The sequence below is a fragment of the Erpetoichthys calabaricus genome, chromosome 12, assembly GCF_900747795.2.
Source record: "Erpetoichthys calabaricus chromosome 12, fErpCal1.3, whole genome shotgun sequence".
Taxonomy (NCBI): Eukaryota; Metazoa; Chordata; class Cladistia; order Polypteriformes; family Polypteridae; genus Erpetoichthys; species Erpetoichthys calabaricus.
The window spans coordinates 114,814,433-114,836,291 of record NC_041405.2 but is presented as its reverse complement, the minus strand read 5'-3'; the positions used below and the strand labels follow the sequence as shown (position 1 = coordinate 114,836,291).

Genomic DNA, 21,859 nt, shown 5'->3' with positions numbered 1-21,859 from the left:
AGGAGAAATCCCACAGCTGATGCTATGCTGGAGTTGAGGTTCTATCTTGAGGAGCTCCTCATTCAAAGAGCTGAAGACCCATTGAGCTGGTGGGAGGCCAAGGCTGCAGTCTACCCACGCCTGGTTAAGGTAATGGTAGGAAGACTTTGCATTGTTGCTACATCGGTCCCCTCAGAAAGAGTCTTCTCAAAAACAGGACAAATAATCACGGAGAGGAGAAATCGCATCAGCCATTTCTGAATGCCAACCTGACCTAAAAACTTTTATTCAAAGAGTCATAGTGTTGTGTTGTTGTTGAGTTTGGCCTTTATTTAATTTGTTTGCTGTGGTTTTGTGTTAAGTTGTTCATTTAAAGCTTTTATTAAAATGTTAAACAATAGTAAGTGTATTTTTTGTAATGAAAAAATGCTTAAAAATATGTAATGTCTGAAAACAATAAATAAGAAATTGCTTATACACAAACCATTCACAATTGCTTAATTAGGCTAAAATATAAGCATCCAAGTGATACTAAACGAAGAGCCATTCGGGAGTCGTAAGAGCCGGCTCTTTAAGGGGAGCCGATCCAAAAGAGCCGAAGCTTTGAAAAGAGCCAGAGTTCCCATCACTAATCTCTATATATAAAATTCCTATGTGTGTCCCGGTGTCCGTGTGTGGGTGTCTTTTGGTGAAGTGCGCATGCGCGGGGCACGGTGCGATGCGCGATATTACTGTCAGAGAAAGTTAGAGGCATTTTACGGAAATACAACCCAGTATTACTGCGAGAAGAAATTAAAGGTACACAATACAGTGATACATATTACAGCAACATACAAGGCAGTATTACTGTCAGAGGAGATTAAAGGCATATTACCGACGCGCACGCCTGTATTACCGCCAGAGAAAATTAAAAGTATATTACGGACGTACAAGCCAGCGGACGTACAAGACGGTATCCTTCAATAAGGGCGCGCACAAAAAGGCGAGCCTCAAAAGGGCGACCTCAATTGGGAGCAGCGAATAAAGGCGCGCGTAAATAAAGATCTGCACCATTGTTGCTCTTCACATATTCCAGAGCCATTTGAACTAAATTATCTACAAACGCCTTTATTTGAGGTCGCCCTTTTGAAGCTCGCCTTTTTGTGCGCGCCCTTATTGAATAGAGCCGTACAAGACAGTATTACTGCCACAGAAAATTAAAGACACACAATACACGGCGGCAGCCCACGAAGAACGGTCAGCTCAGCAAGTAAACATCAACAAAAGAAAGGCTAAAAGAAAGAAAAATACGACCGACAAAAAGAATGAGGTCAAAGTCCCTTGCCATTTAATATAGACTGATCCTACTAATGTTTATGCCCTACTATTCTAGCGCCCGTTATTGTAACGGGCTAAATGACTAGTATAAATATAAATTCTGTCTGACCGATTACCATTTCGTCCTATGACCAATTCTTACGGCTCGCAGGTCCTTCCCACGCATGCTCACACAAACTCGTTCATTCATTCATAGCAAATTCACAGTAAATGACAAGGGCAGTAGCGCTTGAATTCACATGGATTACATATTTGCTGGATTAGGTGCCAACAACACACACTGATCGTACTGAAGAACAACCCTCGTGCAACAAGGCAACAGCACAAATGATTAACATCAGAAATAAAAACGTATCAAAATAATTAACAGTATAAAATATAATATTTACTGTATGTGATCTACAAAAACGGAACGCAACGTTATTTTCCCAGAAAGTTTTAAACTGATACGTCTTTACACCAGATCACTACTACAAGGACAAATTAGCTTAAACTGAGTCAATGAAACACGTATTCCTGACAAAATACAGCCATCAAGTACATTTATGCTAGAAACATAAACAAAATCAACGATACAATTTATATTAAAAAATTAAAAAGTCGAAGCCTTAGACTTCACTACATTATCAGTTTATTAAACACTCATATACAGTAATTCGTTATGAATTGTAAGCAGAAGAATTTTCACACGTTAAGCAAAAAATATGACTCAGACCTACCGTAAAACGTACCAGTCCAGTAATTTTGTATCCAAAGTCTGCAAACTAAATACTCGAGCAATATGTAAGATAAAGTCATTGTGAAAAGTGAGCCGACTATCAGCTGAGACTCAAGACAGTCGCCGATTGGTGATCTTTGCTCCTTCTGTTGTCAGAGGGAACATTCCACGTCCAATCAACAAAGGTATTTACACAAACCTCAACAGGTCGAAAACCAATGAAAAATCCTGCCGCAGCCAAGCGAAGGGGCGGGTAGGCCTTGGACCGTAATTGGCTTTTGGAACCTTAATGGCCCACCTCCTGAAAAAATAGCCAATAATGATATGCGGGTTTAAAACAGACCAGTTAGATAAGCTTAAAAGCGAACGGCTGCTCTACGTTTTCCGGCAGTCGTACTTCTTTGACAGTCTTGTTTTTTGGCAAATATAGTTAGTCAGCGAGTGTAATATTTTGGTTTGTAAAACCTGTTAGCCTGTGTGTTTCACATTATTTTTTGTTGTTTAGCACTTTTTAAGTTGCACACACTGCCGTGATGGTAAGTAATCTTCATAAAAATATTTTTAACTAGAGCAAAAAAGCGCGTTCCGTTATAGTAATGTTTTGTGTCCATGAGATGGGAAGTGTAGTCGAGTCCAAGAGATTCTTTACGACGACCGTAACATTTCACACGTTGGCTCATTCAGTTAGGTGTTTTTATGTTGCTCGCTACTTCAGTTTATTTTTTTTTAATCGAACACTAAACAGGTACGATGACGCTTTGGCCTATACTGATGTTAATTTTGTGAGAAGAATTCGTACGTGTAATGGCATCTCTTATGCTTGTATTTCTGTGAAATGTGCAACGCGATTAATTGCCTTGTTTGTATTTGTGTACTGTAACGTAGTGTTGTGAATTCGGTTTTAAAGTAACGTGTTTGTCCTTTTGTGTTACGTGAATTTGCATTTGACATGAAGTTCTGCGGTTTAGCAAGGTAGACCTCACTTGAAACGACACGCTCATTAAAGATAGTCTACCCATTATATACGGTTGCCTGTATTTAATGAATACAGAACCATGGACAAATTGACACCCCTGTGTAAACTGCTTATTTTATTTACTCACTCGAAGTAAAAATGACTAAATACAACCTTGACAACAAGCAAATTCAACTCAATAAGTAGTTATTTTTATGAACATGTTATTGTACCGTTAGTGTATTTGATTAAAAGGGAGAAAATAGAATATTTGCAAAGGTCTTGGTGCCAATTCAACTGTAAGGTCTCAGAACTTATTCGGTCCTTAGTCCATTTTGGGAGAGCTCATTACGTGTTACTTTGGTCAAGAATTTTCAGCTGAGCCTGATTAAATTATGTGACTCTTCAGACATCCTGCAACACTCAACAATCATGGGCTGTTCTAAGCAACTGACTGAAGATCTGAAAATTAGTGCAGTTGATCCCAACAGAGCAGGTGGAAACTATAAAAATATCAAAGGGCTTTCAGCTACCAGTTTCCACCGTTTGAAATGTTCTGAAATGGCAGTTAAAGGAGAGCCATACAGGTCAAAACGACTGACAGAAAGAACTACTTGTGCACTGTGCAGAAAGGCAAAGCAAACCTCCTTTGTGTAGCTGAGAAAGGGGTGATGGTGCACAGCTCTACCATACTGTTACTTAACACAGACATTGTCTTCATGGAAGAGCCATCAGAAGGAGACTATATCTGCAATCTCATCACAAAAAAACATCTGCAGTATGCAAAACAACATCTGCATCAGACAGAAGAACTTTGGAACAAAGTCATGGGGACAGATTAAATTGAAATTGACCTGTTTGGCCACACCTACAGCATTTTTATTGGGGGGGGGGGGGCGCATGTGAAGAAAAGAATTCTGCCAAATGTTAAGTATGGGGTTGGATTTGCAGTAATTGGGGTTATGTAGCAGCTAGTGGTACATGAAACCTTGTGTGAGTAAAAGGAAGGATAAATTTCACTATACATCAACAAACCCTCAAGGAGAAAATCAAACAGTTGGGGAAATGAAGCAGAAGAAAGGATGGCTTCAACAACAAGACAATGGTCCACAGCACATTTCAAAAACTGCTATGAATTATTTTAAGAAACGCCAGGAGACACCAAGGAGAAATGGCCCTTGAAGTCCCCAGACTTGAACATCATTGAAAATCTACAACTTAAATATGCTGCACATATAAGACAGTCCAAAAATATCTTATATGTGGAAGCGATCTGCAAGGGAGAATGTGGAAAAAGTTCTAAAACAAGAATCCAAAGACTTATAGCTGCTACAAAAAAGCATTTGCAAGATGTAGTTTTCGAGAAAGGGTGTGTTACTAACTTTGGCACATGCCACATTTACTCTACTTTTTTTAGTTCATAAAATAAACTAACTGAACATTTAACATTTTTATTAAAATGCCATTATTTTGGCTTGTTTGCTGTCAAAGATGTATTTAATAATTTTTTCTTTGAATGTGAACAAAATATATAGTTTGGCAAGGAGTGTCCAAACTATTGCACGGAACTGTGTGTATGTGTTTACATATATATGTATACACATACACAGACTTGGTCAAAATAACAGAAATACTACTTGAAAAAGGAGTTTATCTTTGAAGTAACTAAATCATAATTACAAATGCAGTTGCAAAGACAAGTCACATTATTAGATTGATTTGCCATTTAGCAGCAGGTGTCTGTTCTTAAAGGGGCCTGCCAATCTGCATTTCGATATATGAACTTTGAAAGTAACATGAGGCAGTTAATAGAGTTTCAAAGAGGCTGAATAATTGGGGCTTGAATTGAAAATGCATCGGTCACTAACTGGAAACTTATTCCATGTGTAAAGCCAAAACAGTCTCAAAAGTAATGAAAGCATGTGCATAAGATGTATCAAAAAAGAGAACCAGAAATCACAAGTAAACGCTTGCCAAAGATGAATAGATGAATGCTATTCGGAATAGCTCCCAATTGCCTTGAAACTGCAGTTTCAAAATGTTCCACAGAATGGAATCTGCACCTCTGCAACAATCTCGACAAAAGCTGTGTGTAATGATCTTTATACATGGATGGAATTTGTGGCTGGCAATGGAAATTGCTTGTATCTGAGCCCTTTACACAATATTGACGAAATTGGTTAGTAACAAGAGATGCCAAGTGTCGGGACAAAAGAAATAAATCAACACTGTAAGGCTCCTATATAAGCAATGATTATAATGTAATGAATATCAATCATCAAGACACTATATACAAGCGGTTGGGATTGTCCCATGAGTGCAAAGTGTAGCAGTATTCCGCTTATCACAGACTTACTACTTGCGGCTTGCGGTACGAAGCGACGCGATGTGAGCAGAGTTCTGGTGCTCCCATCGTTCCCTTGCTTTTGTGTGCGATGCACTGGAAAAATAGACAAAATTATGTCTCTGGAAATAATTAATGTTGATGGAGTACAAATGCCTCACCGCGTAGTAAATATCAGGGGAGATGATGCTTGCTTATTCTCATCTATATCTTATTTAGTGCATGAAACTCCGTCTTTAGCGGTACAGATTCGGGCTGACATTGTACGACATGTTTTAAGTAATTGGTCAAGGTTTCAGCCATTTACAATGATGCCGTCAGGAATCTCTTATACAAATTACTTTTGAGCCCCTGAAATGAAGGGATTGTGTTAAAAAAATGCTTTAGTTGCCTCACATTTTTATGCAATCGTTTTGTTCACCCCACTGAATTAAAGCTGAAAGTCTGCACTTCAACTGCATCTGAGTTGTTTCATTTAAAATTCATTGTGGTAATGTACAGAACCAAACTTAGAAAAAAGTTGTCTCAGTCCAAATATTTATGGACCTAACTGTACTTCTAAAAAAACTGGACATGCTGTTCCTTGTAGAAACGTGGCAAAATCCAGGGGCCTCATGTATAACGCTGTGCGTACAACTCACACATGGCGTAAGCACAAAAGCAGGAATGTGCATACGCATAGAAAAATCCAGATGCAGGAATCTGTACGTACGCAAACTTCCATGTTCTTCCGCTACATAAATCCAGATCAGCGTGAAAAGTAACGCATGTGCCTTCTGTCCCGCCCCAACTCCTCCCAGAAGTACGTCTCTTTGAATATGCAAATCAATATAAATAGCCTTTTGTGAAAAGACAATGGGAAAAGCACGGGGGAAAATATAAGAATTTCAGTGAATACCAAGTGGAGGCAAAGGAAAAACATACTATTTGTTGGTTTAAACAGTGGTATAATCAACAAAAGGAAGTTGATCGAGTGACAGAGTGTCGGAGAAACTCGAAAGCTCAACTTCACAAAGTCGCACAGTGCCTGAAATAAAAAAGAAGTCACATATCAAAGTCGCCGTGAAAAGGCGAGTCGTAGCCCACCGTCTGAGTGTCATGTGAAAGCTTATTAGGGTACAGTGGGAAAAAAAAGGCACACAGTGTGAAAAAAGCACGAAATGTCAACTTTAATCTCGAAATTTCCACTTTAATCACGTAGTTTATTTTGCCATTAAAGTAGAACATCATAAACTTCATCTTAAAATCATTTAATTTACTAGTTTCTCAAATCCCATTGTAACTAAAGTAGCACAGTAAATGCTTTGTCCTGTATTTGATCTTCTATGTGCTCTGTGTGTAAATCACTACCTGCTTCTTAAATGGGCTTTCTCTTTCTCCGATAGAACACATAATCTATTACATTCATGATATTACAGCTCTCTGAATAATTAAAATACTGAGATGTATACGTGATATCTTTTTCATGATGATAGGAATGAAAGCATGTTATTAAACATGGGAACATGGTGGTGCAGTGCTTGTTCATGTCTCACGCAAGAGGCTTGCTGCGCCATGTGCGACCTTCGATGAAATAATTTATTACAGAAGTACTGTCTCTTTCAAACGTACTAACCTCCAATTCCTGTCCTAGTTTTTCTTTCTCCAAATACCCAATCGCCACACAATCAGCTCTGTAACAGACGTGAAGCCATTTGTAAGCTTAGAACGCCTATTCTTCAAAACTTTTAAGGAACATTGAAATATCTTCGTAGTACATGTTTAATTATTCTGTCCGTCTATCCTTACAGTGTCGCGTCAGCACCAGTAAGAATACAATGCAATGCAGGAACAATCCCTGAACTAGCTGGCGCTGCGACACCGTGTCCTCACATGTTTAATTATTAACAATACAGATTATTTAAATGAAGTTAGTTTTATCTGTATAATATAATCAACATATTTTGCTGCATTTCATCTTAAAAATGATATTGTCATCATATGTAAATACGCGCTTTATAAAGTGGCGCAGGTTGTGCAATATTATAACTGTAGTGCAATTTTACAGTGAGGTAATTGTACTTATAAGTACAAACAGTTCTACAAGGAGCACTTGATGGACTGATTGAGTGCGTTTATAGTTCTTGGGATGAAACTTTTTCTAAACCGCGAAGTCCGTACAGGAAAGTCTCTGAAACGTTTTGCCGTGGCTCAGGCAGCGTCTGCTTCATACTGTATACCGATAATTCTCTTTCCAATTAGCTGCTGCTGTGATTCCCCACTCAGATACAGTGGTATAAATACTCTGAGTGGTGCAGTGAGAGTAATATGGAAAAAGATGATCTGCTGTGGCAACCCTTAACGGGAGCAGCTGAAAGAAGAAGATGCATTGAGAGTAACAACGCTAAAGCAGTTATGGTATTTGGAATACTATGGCTATTCCCTGAACCATTATATTGCTGCAGGTTAATTACAATCAGATGCATTACACTAATAAACAATATGCAGTTAGTTTCAGTGTATTTATAAAGCCGCGTCAGGAATGTGGATCTAAGAAAGAAAATGTGACCACACAGGAACAGTAGCACTGCTTTGACGCTGGGTGCCGCCAGTCTGCAAAACCGAGAGGAGAAATTGCGTACGCCAGGGTATGAGGTACCGTGGAAATGTGCGTGGCTTTACGCCAAGTTTAGGTTTTATACATCGCAATTTGAGCGTGGAAACGTTCGTATGCAACATTTCTGTGCGTACGCACCGTTTGTACATGAGGCCCTAGGTGATTACTTACAACTAAATCTGCCTACCCTCACTGGTTATAGTAACTTGTCTAAATCCCATCTGACAGGCCGAGGTGGTGGATTGGCAGTGGTTCATCGTAATTGTCTTAAAGCAATCACTATTGATTTTCATAACATTACGTCTGTTGAATTCCTGGTTGTTAAAATCACTGGAAAGGCTTTGCTGCACATTATATTAATCTACAGGCCTCCTAACCTTCAGCTGGATTTTTTCTCTCAACTTTATGAAATACTCACTCTTGTCTATGGCATGTCTACTGCTGTTATTTTACTTGGTGACCTTAATATTCATGTGGATTCTGACTGTCCATCTGCTTGTGAGCTATGTTCAGTACTGGATTGTTTCAGTTTTGTGCAACATGTTGGTTTTGAACCCTTAGGGTCATATTCTGGATCTTGTATGTTCCACTGGTCTGCAGAATGTCTGTACATCTGGTACTGTTATTGGTATCTTAGATCACAAGCTGATTGAATTTAGTGTCACTTATCCCCTCCCTAAAATAGGTAATTTTTGATTTTAGACTTATCGTAAAATCAAGAATATTGATCAGTTGTGCTTCTCTGTTTGTTGGTGCTTCCTGTCTCCATGCTGTTTCTGGGTTGTCTTGCCCTATGCAGATTTTGTCTCTATTATATTCCACATTGTCACAAATTTTGGATCATTATGCACCTATTAAATCCTTAATTGTTCCTACTACCCGGACATTTCCGTGGTTTACAGCAGAATTGCGTACCATGAAACAAACTTAGAAAAGTTCTGGAAGAAGACTGGAATGGCTGTTCATGCCCTGGCTTAAACCAAACACCTGAAGGAATTCAGATGTGCCTTATCAGCTGCACATTCAAAGTACTATTCCACCCTTATTGACTTTGGTACTTGTCGCCCTAGATCTCTTTTAAATACAGTTAACAGACTTTGCCAACCTGCTGTTAAAAATCCTTATTCATCTGTTGAGCACTGTAATCTATTTTTGGACTATTTTCAATCACAAATTATGACCATATATCAAGGTTTCTGTGCTAACCATTCCTTATCTCTGTCGTCCGTTTATACTTCTAAATCTACAGTTTATTTATCTAAATTTAACCCCATTACACCAACTTATATTGCTGAAGTAATATCTAAATTAAATCAATCTACCTGTCACCTAGATCCTGCCCCTACTTTACTGATTAAGGCTTGCATTGACAAACTTTCTGCTCCCATTTCTCGCTCGAGCATCAACTGATATTTCCGCACCTGTGTTGTTCCAAGTGATTTAAAAATTGCTGCTGTAACCACTATTTAAAAGAACCTGGCTCAGATCTGTTACAGCTAAAATTTTGTCACCCATTTTCGAATCTTCCATTTATGGCTAAGATCTTAGAAAAGGTTGTTGCTGCTCAACTCAATGAGTTACTTGCATAACCTACTTGAGCCTTTTCACTCCGGATTTAGAGCCCTACATAGCACTGAAACTGCTTTACTTAAGGTAACCAATGACTTACTTATAACCGCAGATTCTGGGATGGCCACTATTCTAGTTCTCCTTGACTTAAGCGCAGTATTTGATACAGTACATAACATTTTACAGTCACGACTTTCAGCTATTGGTATCTCTGGTGCTGCTGTTTCTTGGTTCACATCATACCTCAGTGATTGCCAGTATTATGTCTTCATTAGGGAATACAAATCTGCCACTACTTCACTCACGCATGGTTTCCCTCAAGGGTCAGTTCTAGGTCCAATACTCTAACATTTATATGCTCCCATTAGGTGAGATTATTCATGGATATGGTTTAAGCTTCCACTGCTGTGCCAATGACAGACACCTTTATATAAGTGTTGGTACAACTGCAACATCTTCACCTGCTGCACTGACTGACTGCATTCGGGAAATCAAGCATTGGATGGCAAATAATTTTTTGCGACTTAATCCTGATAAAACAGAAATCTTATTAGTTGCTACCAAATCTGTCCTCTATACCCTTTGTGGGCTAAAAATTGACGTTGATGGGATTCTGGTTAGACCCTCAGCATCAGTCTGTAATTTGGGTGTCATCTTTGATCAGCTCCTTACTTTCCAATCACACATTAGCTCAATAGTACAGACAGCTTTTCTTCTTCTCTGTAAAATTGCTTATCTTCTTTCTTTCCTCAGTATGAAAGATACTGAAACACTCATTCATGCTTTCATCAGTACCTGTCTGGACTATTGCAATGCATTGTTTTATGGCCTACCCATATCAGTAGATTACAGTATGTTCAGAATTCTGCTGCTCGTTTACTTACACACAAAAAAAAATCTGCTCACGTCACTCCTGTCCTCTATGATTTGCATTGGTTACCAGTTTCTTCAAGAATCAAATATAAAATGATTCTTCTCACCTTTAAAGCCGTTCATAGTTTAGCCCCTCATTATCTGCCTGAGCTGCTGCTTCCTTACACTCCTGCCCGTGCATTAAGATCATCAGACGCTAACTTACTCACTGTACCTAAATACAGGTTAGTAACTGGGTGGCAGAACTTTCAGTGTGATAGCCCCAAAAATTTGGAAGGCTCTTCTTCTCGGCCTTCGCGAGGAAAAATTTATTATTCATTTCAAACTCCTGTTAAAACACATCTTTTCAATTATATGATATTATTCATTTTCTTGTATGTAATTATCTGCTGTCTTGTTAATGTGTTTATTGAATTGTAAAGTGTCCTTGAGTGTATGAAAGGCGTTACATAATTAAAACATTATTATTATAATAAGGGTAACATAAATGTAATCATGAAATAAGTTCTTTCATGATTTCATGTATGTGACCCTTCTGCATTACAACTAGATGAGTCTGCAGCAATAATAATGTCATCAGCAATATCATTAGTACACCTTGATACAGTAGTGTTGAAAAGAGATAGCTTCAAGTTTTTTAGCAGAATCTTTGCCAAACATTCATGAGGTGATATCTTTTAAGCAAGGTTTAATAAGTGATTCACCAATAATATGTCCTCACCAGTGAGAGCACTGTGGTAACATATTTTATAAAATGCTTCTGTTTTCCATCTTAACTTTTTTAAACATTAAACTTTTAGAAATATGACTTTCAAGGTTTCTTTTTTTAAAAAAAAAATGTCTATAAATTCGATGATTTTTTTCCAAATGTCTCCATAATTTTGTTGGTACTAAAGAACTGTTAGCTAACATTTTGTTGCAAAGTAAACAACCAGCATGAATAAACCCAAATGACAAGTAACTAGTATCATATTACATTTTTTCATTGATATCTGCACAGAATTGGAAGATGCAGATTTTTTGTGAATTAATGGAGCTAGTAGTTATTGGTTGCACAGTTTGGATTCTGGGTCTATAGATATTGTGTTTTCCACATTACTAGCAACTCCAGTTTCCCTTAATGACCCATATTTTAACTATCAACTATTGCAAGATTGTAATCTAGTATATCTAAGTTTTAAAGACACAAACAGCCATAAAACAAAGAAACCAAAAATAAAACTATACCAGCACAATAGTTTCAGATTGCATTAATGAAGTAACAGTGTAACATGAGTTGGTATTCTGATTTGGGGTATATTAGCAATACGTTGATGTGCCCTGATTAGACCAGTGTGAATCATGTTAGGCCATGTGACCGCAGCATGGCATAGGTCAGAACTTACACTGGAAACAGTGTTGATCACTAGGCGCAATGCTGTTAACAGATAAGTTTGGTATTTTTCAAGTTGAAGTTATTTCTGCACAAACATGGTATATATTCATGTGGAATGCAAAATTTTGTTCTATAGTTAAGCATTTTCTGTACATTTTAAAAAATACCTTGCCCTCACTGATGATTTACAATAGAGGCTAATGTGATACAGGGCACCACGAGAAAACAAAACCCTAAAAATTTACAGATGAAGCAGCAAAAGTTTTAGTATAAGAAAACATGCCTTCCGTGTTTCCCAGGGATCTGTAAGTAATTTTATCACATATTCTTGGTACTATTTTTCTCATGTTAAGGATATGTTTTGTATTCACTTCTGTGAGTTCTCGCATAAATACAGAAGTAAATCAAAACAAAACCAACCATGTGACATAAACAGTTTACTGTGATTTGGTCTTTCAAAAGGAAATCTCACCCTGGGAGGGTAAAAGATTATTGCAGAAGACGACAAATGTTGACATGGTGTGCACAGCTGCTTTCTGAATTTCTGAATCTCATAATATTGGTGTTTTTGTGTTCAAAAATGACATGTATAAACTACAGTATTTATAATGTGTATTTAATTGCAAGATACAACTCAATACTTGACAACTGTCTTGGATGTTTTCTGGTTAGGTTTTTAAGCTTTTATTTTCTGATGATGCCTCATGCCCTATTAGCTTCTAATGTAAAGTGCCAGTGAGGGCAAAGATATTTATAGCAAGCGCTTAACTATAGAACACAATTTCACATGGCAAATGCATATATATATATATACCATGTCTGTGAAGAAATACTTCGACTAGAAAAACATAAAACTTATCCATTAATTATTTTTTAAAACTACATTTTATAGCACATGTGAGATTGTAGAAAATAAAAATAATTTCACATACAGCATACGTCATTAGTTTGAAAGTGGTGAATATTATTTTAGTTTTTTTATACCATTTTTTATAAGATAAATTTGTATTTAATTTTAAGTAATGTTACTCATTATTAAAGGACATCTTGTCTCACAGAGCCCACCTTAGGAAACATGACCCTAGAGGCTTATTTTCTCTGGTTTCTTCACCACTTGAGTTTTTGGTTTTTTTTTTCTCCTCCCTGGCCATTTGGCTGTAAGCATTTGATTATTAAGTTGGCAGTTTTGGTTCTTTGATTTGTACAGTCTTAAAGAACCTTTTACCAATTAATTGTTCTTTCTTTTTCAGTTTCTTTTTTGTAACTGTCTTGATTTAGCTATTTTCATTGTAAAGCACTTTGTGCTTTATTGATAAAAGTTGTACATTTTTCTAAAGTAATTTCAAAGTGGTTTCTTGAACACCAGAGTGAATTTAGATGCTTTCCATGACCTCTCCAATCAACAGATCTGAACATCATTGCAACTGTATGGGACATTCACTTATGCAGAGCGTGGACTAAAATTTTTACCTTGTTCATTTCATAAGGATATGTAGGATTTTTTTTGAGTGTAATTGTGCACAATCCAACTACTACAACTCAGGACTTACTGTATATAGCTATATTCCAAGAAGGACTGAACCTATTCTCTAGACAAAGGATGGCTTTACTTCTTTAGGTCAGTAATATGTTGTTAGGTGTGATGCTGCAGCTAACAAGTGGTTTGCTAATTGATTAGATTAACAACTATTATAATTAATTAAGGTTTAAAAATGAAACGTTTTGCAAAGGTGCAAGCATTTCATTAAAAAAAAAACAGCTGTTTTCCTTCTCCCAGTGCTTTCCTTCATAACAGTACTACACCTGTTCTAAAGTTACATGGTGCAAGGCATCATGTCTTATTACTGACTTTTAACACACACAAGCACAAAGCAACCTAGAGACGTAGAGAGAATTCACAGCTAGATGGTAAGGATGAGGAAAAATTCAAAGGCATTCTATTAGAAAAACAAGAGAACACATGGTGCACATTTCAAAATCCAGCTTCCAAAGTTAAGTATAAACCAGTCACATACAGTGCATCCGGAAAGTATTCACAGCGCATCACTTTTTCCACATTTTGTTATGTTACAGCCTTATTCCAAAATGGATTAAATTCATTTTTTTCCTCAGAATTCTACACACAACACCCCATAATGACAATGTGAAAAAAGTTTACTTGAGATTTTTGCAAATTTATTAAAAATAAAAAAATTGAGAAAGCACATGTACATGAGTATTCACAGCCTTTGCCACGAAGCTCAAAATTGAGCTCAGGTGCATCCTGTTTCTTCTGATCATCCTTGAGATGTTTCTGCAGCTTAATTGGAGTCCACCTGTGGTAAATTCAGTTGACTGGACATGATTTGGAAAGGCACACACCTGTCTATATAAGGTCCCACAGTTGACAGCTCATGTCAGAGCACAAACCAAGCATGAAGTCAAAGGAATTGTCTGTAGACCTCCAAGACAGGAATGTCTCGAGGCACAAATCTGGGGAAGGTTACAGAAAAATTTCTGCTGCTTTGAAGGTCCCAATGACCACAGTGGCCTCCATCATCCGTAAGTGGAAGAAGTTTGAAACCATCAGGACTCTTCCTAGAGCTGGCCGGCCATTTAAACTGAGCGATCGGGGGAGAAGGGCCTTAGTCAGGGAGGTGACCAAGAACCCGATGGTCACTCTGTCAGAGCTCCAGAGGTCCTCTGTGGAGAGAGGAGAACCTTCCAGAAGGACAACCATCTCTGCAGCAATCCACCAATCCGGCCTGTATGGTAGAGTGTCCAGACGGAAGCCACTCCTTAGTAAAAGGCACATGGCAGCCCGCCTGGAGTTTGCCAAAAGGTATCTGAAGGACTCTCAAACCATGAGAAACAAAATTCTCTGGTCTGATGAGACAAATATTGAACTCTTTGGTGTGAATGCCAGGCGTCACATTTGGAGGAAACCAGGCACCGCTTATCACCAGGCCAATACCATCCCTACAGTGAAGCATGGTGGTGGCAGCATCATGCTGTGGGGATGTTTTTCAGCGGCAGGGACTGGGAGACTAGTCAGGATAAAGGGAAAGATGACTGCAGCAATGTACAGAGACATCCTGGATGAAAACCTGCTCCAGAGCGCTCTTGACCTCAGACTGGGGCGATGGTTCATCTTTCAGCAGGACAACGATACTAAGCACACAGCCAAGATATCAAAGGAGTGGCTTCAGGACAACTCTGTGAATGTCCTTGAGTGGCCCAGCCAGAGCCCAGACTTGAATCCGATTGAACATCTCTGGAGAGATCTTAAAATGGCTGTGCACCGACACTTCCCATCCAACCTGATGGAGCTTGAGAGGTGCTGCAAAGAGGAATGGGCGAAACTGGCCAAGGATAGGTGTGCCAAGCTTGTGGCATCGTATTCAAAAAGACTTGAGGCTGTAATTGCTGCCAAAGGTGCATCGACAAAGTATTGAGCAAAGGCTGTTTTTTTATTTTTAATAAATTTGCAAAAACCTCAAGTAAACTTTTTTCACGTTGTCATTATGGGGTGTTGTGTGTAGAATTCTGAGGAAAAAATTGAATTTAATCCATTTTGGAATAAGGCTGTAACATAACAAAATGTGGAAAAAGTGATGCGCTGTGAATACTTTCCGGATGCACTGTAGAATAAGTAGTCATGCTAGCAGATATACCAAAGGCGCAGAATAATCAAAAATACACAGAAAAGTATATCTGCCAATTTTGGGCTAAATTAGTACATATAAGTTGAGAATTGGCTACAGTTTCTGATTCTTTATGTAAAACATTTACCATATTTCTTGAACTTTAACAACCCTAGTGGTTACAGTGTTTGTACTAACAAGTATGAATGTGTATTTGTTTGTATAGGCCTCCAACTATAAGAAGCCATCACTGGGTGCAACTTCACAACGTAAAAAGGCTGGCCCCAAACCAGAACTGACAGAGGAACAGAAGCAAGAGATAAGGGAAGCTTTTGACCTTTTTGATACTGATGGCTCTGGCTACATAGATGTGAAGGAACTGAAGGTCAGTCGCGTGCTAACTATGAAATTAAAAATTGGATAAACAACAGAAATTCTCTAAAAATAGAAAATAATTTTGTAACAAAGTTCCACCCCCTCCTATTTGCTCCACTAATGCAAAGCATTTATTAATGGTTGATCACAGGTTAATTTCAAAATTTTTAATTGCAGAACGTTTAAATGGGAGTGGCTTCTACTGTATGTGTGTGTGTGTATACAGTATATTGATATGTGTGTGTATGTGTTTGAAGTATCCAGTTATTTCTTTTTGGGTGGCCCAGCTGGCAAGGCTAAGCTAGCCAATAACGTCTCTGCAATAAAAAGGACAACCACACTTGTAAGTGATGAAGCCAAGAAGGTAGGTGCTGCCAAGCGGAGTAGCATATTGGGGGCAACAGGCAGGAGCACAGATGCAAGAAAGTTAGTGAGGTTGTCAGATGTTCTTCTTGGAGAAAGACAATGAGGCAAAGGAGAATGTGCAAGAGGCCATAAGATCTCCAGGCCAACAGTCTAGCAGTCCAGAGGCAAAGTAGGATATTCTAGTATTTTTACATTTTATTGCACATTTTTTTCAGTGCAGTTGCTAGTGGTTTAAACTGAAACATCCAATGGACAGTGAATTGTGTGAATGCTAACGTGTTTAGTAATATATTTAGTATGTGCCTATTTATAACTTTTTAAATGTAACTTAGGTTATGAATGGCACCAATGGAAAGAATGTGGTGTATTTAAGCAATTTAGTAGGAGCATGAAAGAAAGAAAGGGATTTGTGACAGGAGAGCTGGATGTTGGTTGAGTCATTTGCCAAACTGGTGCATGACTCTGCCTTACTTCAAGTGATCTCAGGTAAAAAATATATACTGTATCTCTTGTATAACAGGTGGCACCATATTTCTTCAGAAATTCTCCATACATTTTAAACCATTTTTATTAAATTTGTAACCATTGCAGTGACTGGGTACCTCAGCTTGTTTTATAATAATCATACTTTTTTATTATTTTGGACAGTCACCAGAATGGTTCCTTCTTGTCATACTCTAAATATGTATATTCCTTGCTTTATGCTGTATCTCTGTTTATTTTGTATAGCTCTTTCCATTGTTACAGCCCCAGGGAACTGACGTAAATGGGTTTAAATAAAGGACAGATTAACCTGCAATAGTAAGAGCTCTTACAAAGCACTGCTAAGTAACTTCATGTTGGAACAGAAGATCAAACAGTAATGCATCCATATATTATCACACATGCAAAAACTGTTTGTTCAGCTACATAAATCACCTTTAATGTGTGTAAAATAGAAAGAAAGAAACAGAAGCAGAAAATGCAAGGAAGGAGCAGCATTTGATTCTGTAATGGATAAAAGTATCTAACATCTTTAACCACCAATGCAGAAATGCTCTGTTATAGTACTTTTAATATTCATTTATATTTAATGATGGTGTTTATTTGTTCCTATTCTTGTTTTCTCATTAAATGTGATTGCGGACAACTGAGAACATTGTTTAAGAGCAGACCTGTCTGGCATTTTCCACAATTGCTAGATAGCTATAGAAGTGTTTTACAGTAGATGCATTGCCAGTAGCTTGTCAGCTTGGTTGAGATTCTCAAACTCTTGAAAAATACAATAAAAATTCCTTTAGGATATACAGATAATTGGAAGTTGAAAGAGAATCTGAAATAACTACTTTCTTTGAGAGACTAACATCTATCTACTATACAATAAAACACTAAGTAAGGTCTGCGTGTCCAGTCCCACTGAGCAATCTGATGTTTATAATGCGCCGTCTGTAGGAATGCCAGAGACATAGCAACTGGATGCACGCATAGATCCATCCTTTTTTCAAGGAATTGATATTCAATCATCATGTGAAAGTCTCTCAAAAGATGATAATCTTAAAAGTAAATAGAAATTGTGCATTTTTAAAATTTAATTGAATCAGTCAAGAATACTGGCAGTAAAACTTTCTTGATATTAAAATGTATCTTAATTTAAACATTATTAACACCTCACCCTTACCCAATACAGAGAAATCAACATTAAGAGATAGATACTCATCAATATTAAAAGTTCAAAAGTAAAATATATGAGAGAGCACAGTTGGGCTTATATTAGAATAGCATTAATAAATGATTGGTAAATTCTAAAGAAACTTTGTGCCATTCCTGGTAAAGAATTTTATATTTTTTTTCTTTCTAGTTTTAGATCATATAGGACATAACTTTTCCAGTGAATTATCATCAGTTAAGTACACTTGAGTAAAGTGGTGTTAGATAATCGCAAAAGATTTTTGCATTGCATAATTTTACCCTGTCTGGCACTCCTCCAAATAATGCTGTTAAAAGATTAGTAATGAATCCAACACTATCTGGCAAATAATCAAATATTTTTCCCCAAGTGTAAGAATATGTTTTGATCATGTATTGTTTTTTCTTCTATATTATTAAATCTTAATTTATGAAGATATTTTGATGTCTGTATGCATAATCTGAATCTCAGTATTTACGCTCATGGTAAAAACAAAGTTTTTCTTTTTCTAGGTAGCAATGAGAGCTCTGGGATTTGAGCCAAAAAAGGAAGAAATTAAGAAAATGATTGCCGAAATTGATAAAGAAAGCACAGGAAAAATTGACTTCAGTGACTTCTTGGGAGTGATGACCCAGAAAATGGTAACCATAAAATCCTTATAGCAGCAGTAAAGCACCAATTTTTAGTTGTGCAAAGATAAAGAAAAATGTTAGTGTATTCATGATTATTTTGTGGACAGCTAGGATGTAAGTCACAAAGCAACCATTGACGTATTGCCACCCTTGTAGGACCTTGTTACTTTTATAGGGCCAATTTAAAGTTGTCTAATGACTAATGATTGTAATTGGGACTGTTCACTATAGCTTGGTTATTTAACTATTACATTTGCTTTTTACACTTAAGTCTCCCATTTTCTGTTTATCATATGTGTTTTTCTTACCTGCATATAGCATTTTTTTATTGAATTTTAAACATTTTTAAAAACCCTGAGTGGTTTGACATGTAGAACATATGCATGTAAAGTGTGAACAAGATCAGGCTTTCAAATAGTATCCTACAGTAATGCAAAGGAGACCAAATTATACATAAATTGTACATTTATGGACAAATAAACAAGGTAGATTAAGTAAAAGTATAAAGTAAATGGAGAAAACCAACATGAAGCTGCTCTGGGCCTACCTAAAAGTGTCTCATATGTTGTTCTTCGCTGGTGTGGCTCACCCACTGTCTCACAGCAAAATCCTCTACTAATCACAGCCCTTTTCCACTTTCTATCTCCCTCTTTCCCTCAGACATAGACCCCTGCCCTCTCTTCTTCCCACCAGACAAGTGCTTGCCACGGCACCCCTCCCAACTCTACGTTCAGTTTGATAATACCCATGAGCATCTTTTACCCAGTTGCTATGGTTACTTGAGAGTTGCTTCTGTAATATCCTCTGGAAGTCTTGTGACTGTCCTCCCAAAGCTGCTTCTTGTAGCTACTGGTATTCCTATAGACCTGAACCCCACTTCACATTTAGGAAAAAAAAGCACTGCTGCTTTGATTTTAAAAATAAGAGTAAAAAACCCTTTTTACTGATAAGTGGCCAGTTGTAGTGTCAATTTATGCCAAGTAATACTGAAAATGTAAAAATAGTAAATTTCTTTTTTTTTTAAATGTATCAATGTATTTATATATTGTTTTATGGTAGTATTCTTGTTTTATGAGAATAAGCAATATAAATATATATTTTTTAATCTATAGGCAGAAAAGGACTCAAAAGAAGAAATATTAAAAGCATTTCGCTTATTTGATGATGATGAGACTGGAAAAATCTCATTCCGAAACCTAAAAAGAGTTGCTAAGGAGCTTGGGGAGAACCTCACTGATGAGGAGCTACAGGTTTGTTAATTTAAGGGACTGTGCAAGTCAAGGCATCTTTTTGATTTCCTTCTTCCACCACTGGCTACTCAAGTTCAGCTCTAGTCACCTAGGCAGTGGGTGTTATGGAAGCTGAAAAAGCTCTTATCAATGTGTTCTGCAGAACTGGATGATCTAGCAAGGAAAGATGATGGTATACCTATTGTATTCCGTCAAACCCTTTTAGTTCGTAAGACGCAGCAAATCACAACGGTTGCATTGCTTCCAGGAAAGGTTTTCAAGCCCCTGCTTCAGTAACAGAGCAGAGGTCAGCAAACCGATTTTAGGCAAGAGCTATTCACAGTATTGAATATTTAAGTCAAGCAGCTAAACTGTGAAATTGCTGTTCAGTAGGTGGTAGGAAGGATGCTGGATTCTGGGAGTTGGCTGAGGAAAAGCTTTGCTTGCTAGGGACATAGATGGATAACGGTGGTCAATGACACAAAGCATTTTGCAACAGGGCTTAGGGAGAAATAAGGTATAAGCAACGTGTTCAGATTCTCTTCTGTGCAGCAAAAATCATGAAGTAAAAGTTGAATCCTGCATTTAGCTTATAATTTGCATAAAACATGCCATTTTCTTTCATGTATAGTATAAAATAGTACCCCACAAATTTAAGAACAATGAAGTCAAAATTGGCATTTTTGCTGCATCAGCAGCAGTCATTCTTCTCAGTTGCCCGCCCTAGTCCTCGTCATTTGATAGGTACATGCATGCTTTCTTTTTCAAAATCTACCTCTCTGCTGATGTGTAGTAAGCTTTATTCTTGTTATAAGGAAATCATTTTCTTCCAACATTAGTACTGTACTTGCATTTATATAATGGACCATTCATTAGTCTTAGTTTGTCATTAGTTTTATGTTAGTGCAGTCATTGCAATAAGAGATACTTGGAAGTTGATTTTTCCAAAATGTATTTTTATCTGAAGTGGAGGTGATTCTAGTGTTAATATGCTGCCAACTGTACCTAATATGAAATAAACATATTACACTTTCTTACCTTCCATTACAGCTAAGTAAATGAGTGTGGAGGACTTTAGCTAGTTACATTTTGCATGACTAAACAGGAAATTTAATATAACTTAACTACATGTTACAGATTTTTACATGACAGTTAGTGGGTGGGTTACAGTTGTGGACTGATTTATGTCGCTGGCAGCTCTGTAATAAAAAAGGGGGTGCAAAATGAATGGAGAGGTGTTTTGTCTGTGAAATACTTAATGATTACTTTGCCTGTCTTTCTTTTTCTTAAAAGGAAATGATTGATGAAGCGGACAGAGATGGAGATGGAGAGGTGAACGAGCAAGAATTCCTGCGTATTATGAAAAAGACCAGCCTCTATTAGATGGACAAGTTCTATATTTATTGTTGTTGTTTTTTGGTTTTTTTTTTGTATTCTGAAAATATATTCCCTGTTACTAAAAAGTAATATATATGTATGTTGACCAAATGTGTAAATAACTAAACAAAAAAAAGAAAAAAACTTTTACAAAAATATTTAATCAGATGTTTTGGATCGAAAGTAAATGTGCCATTTATCTATGATGCAAAGTAATCTATTGATTTCTAGAAAAGCCTTAATGTACTTCAGGAGTTATTTGACACATTTAAAATTATAAAAGAATTTTACATAAAGTTATAAAGAGATATTGATAATAAAAGTTTATGTACTCTTAAATTGTTCTAGTAAACAAATATAAAAATGTTTAAATGTTTGTGTTACCCAGTTATCTGTTTTTATTCCTCCTTATTGTTTTGTTTTTAATTACCTTCTATGTTTTCTACAGCTGTGATTGTATCTGTGAATAAAAATTATATTTTAAGTACTTGAATGTTAATAAGCAGAACTCAGCTCTCTACGTGTAAGTTCTTGCTTGGCAGTTTGTCATTTTTAATTGTCTTCAGTCATGAAATCTGCAGAGCTTTGAGAGTATGTGTTGGCTTCATCAGTAGTCTTATTTTCAAAGTTTCATCTGTTTATTAATAGGAAGGCCAAGATCAGGGTCCTTCAGTGAGCCCGCTTCAATACTTCATTTACTTCCACTGGTAGTAAACAGTTCAGAAGGCTGAAAGCTTGAGATGCCACTCTTCTCAAAATGTGTTTCAATGTAAAAAGTGATCATAGAGCTTATTTAAGGTAGGCTGTCGTGGCTTGAAATGTCATTTGAGGCAGTTGTGGAATGAGACATGCAGTTCTCCAGAAA

The 21,859-nt window shown here is 37.1% G+C and overlaps 2 protein-coding genes across 3 annotated transcripts in view; one reads left to right on the top strand and one right to left on the bottom strand.

Moving 5' to 3' along the window:
* nsdhl (NAD(P) dependent steroid dehydrogenase-like) overlaps positions 1-2,166 on the bottom strand; it is a 38,160-nt gene extending 35,994 nt beyond the window's left edge. Inside the window, exon 1 of one of the 2 annotated variants that reach the window (XM_051934819.1) lies at positions 2,028-2,166. The gene's annotated coding sequence lies outside the window, so the exon portion shown is untranslated. Of the gene's footprint in view, positions 1-2,015 lie in introns of both variants that reach the window. The other variant, XM_051934820.1, reaches the window with a different exon arrangement.
* Positions 2,167-2,377: 211 nt separating this feature from the next.
* Positions 2,378-21,477, top strand: cetn2 (centrin, EF-hand protein, 2). The gene is made up of 5 exons (XM_028816036.2): positions 2,378-2,550; positions 15,576-15,734; positions 18,269-18,397; positions 19,501-19,638; positions 20,911-21,477. Exons 1-5 carry the CDS (start codon positions 2,548-2,550, stop codon positions 20,998-21,000), a joined length of 519 nt encoding a protein of 172 aa, XP_028671869.1. The 5' UTR covers positions 2,378-2,547; the 3' UTR covers positions 21,001-21,477.
* The last annotated feature ends 382 nt before the right edge of the window (positions 21,478-21,859 follow it).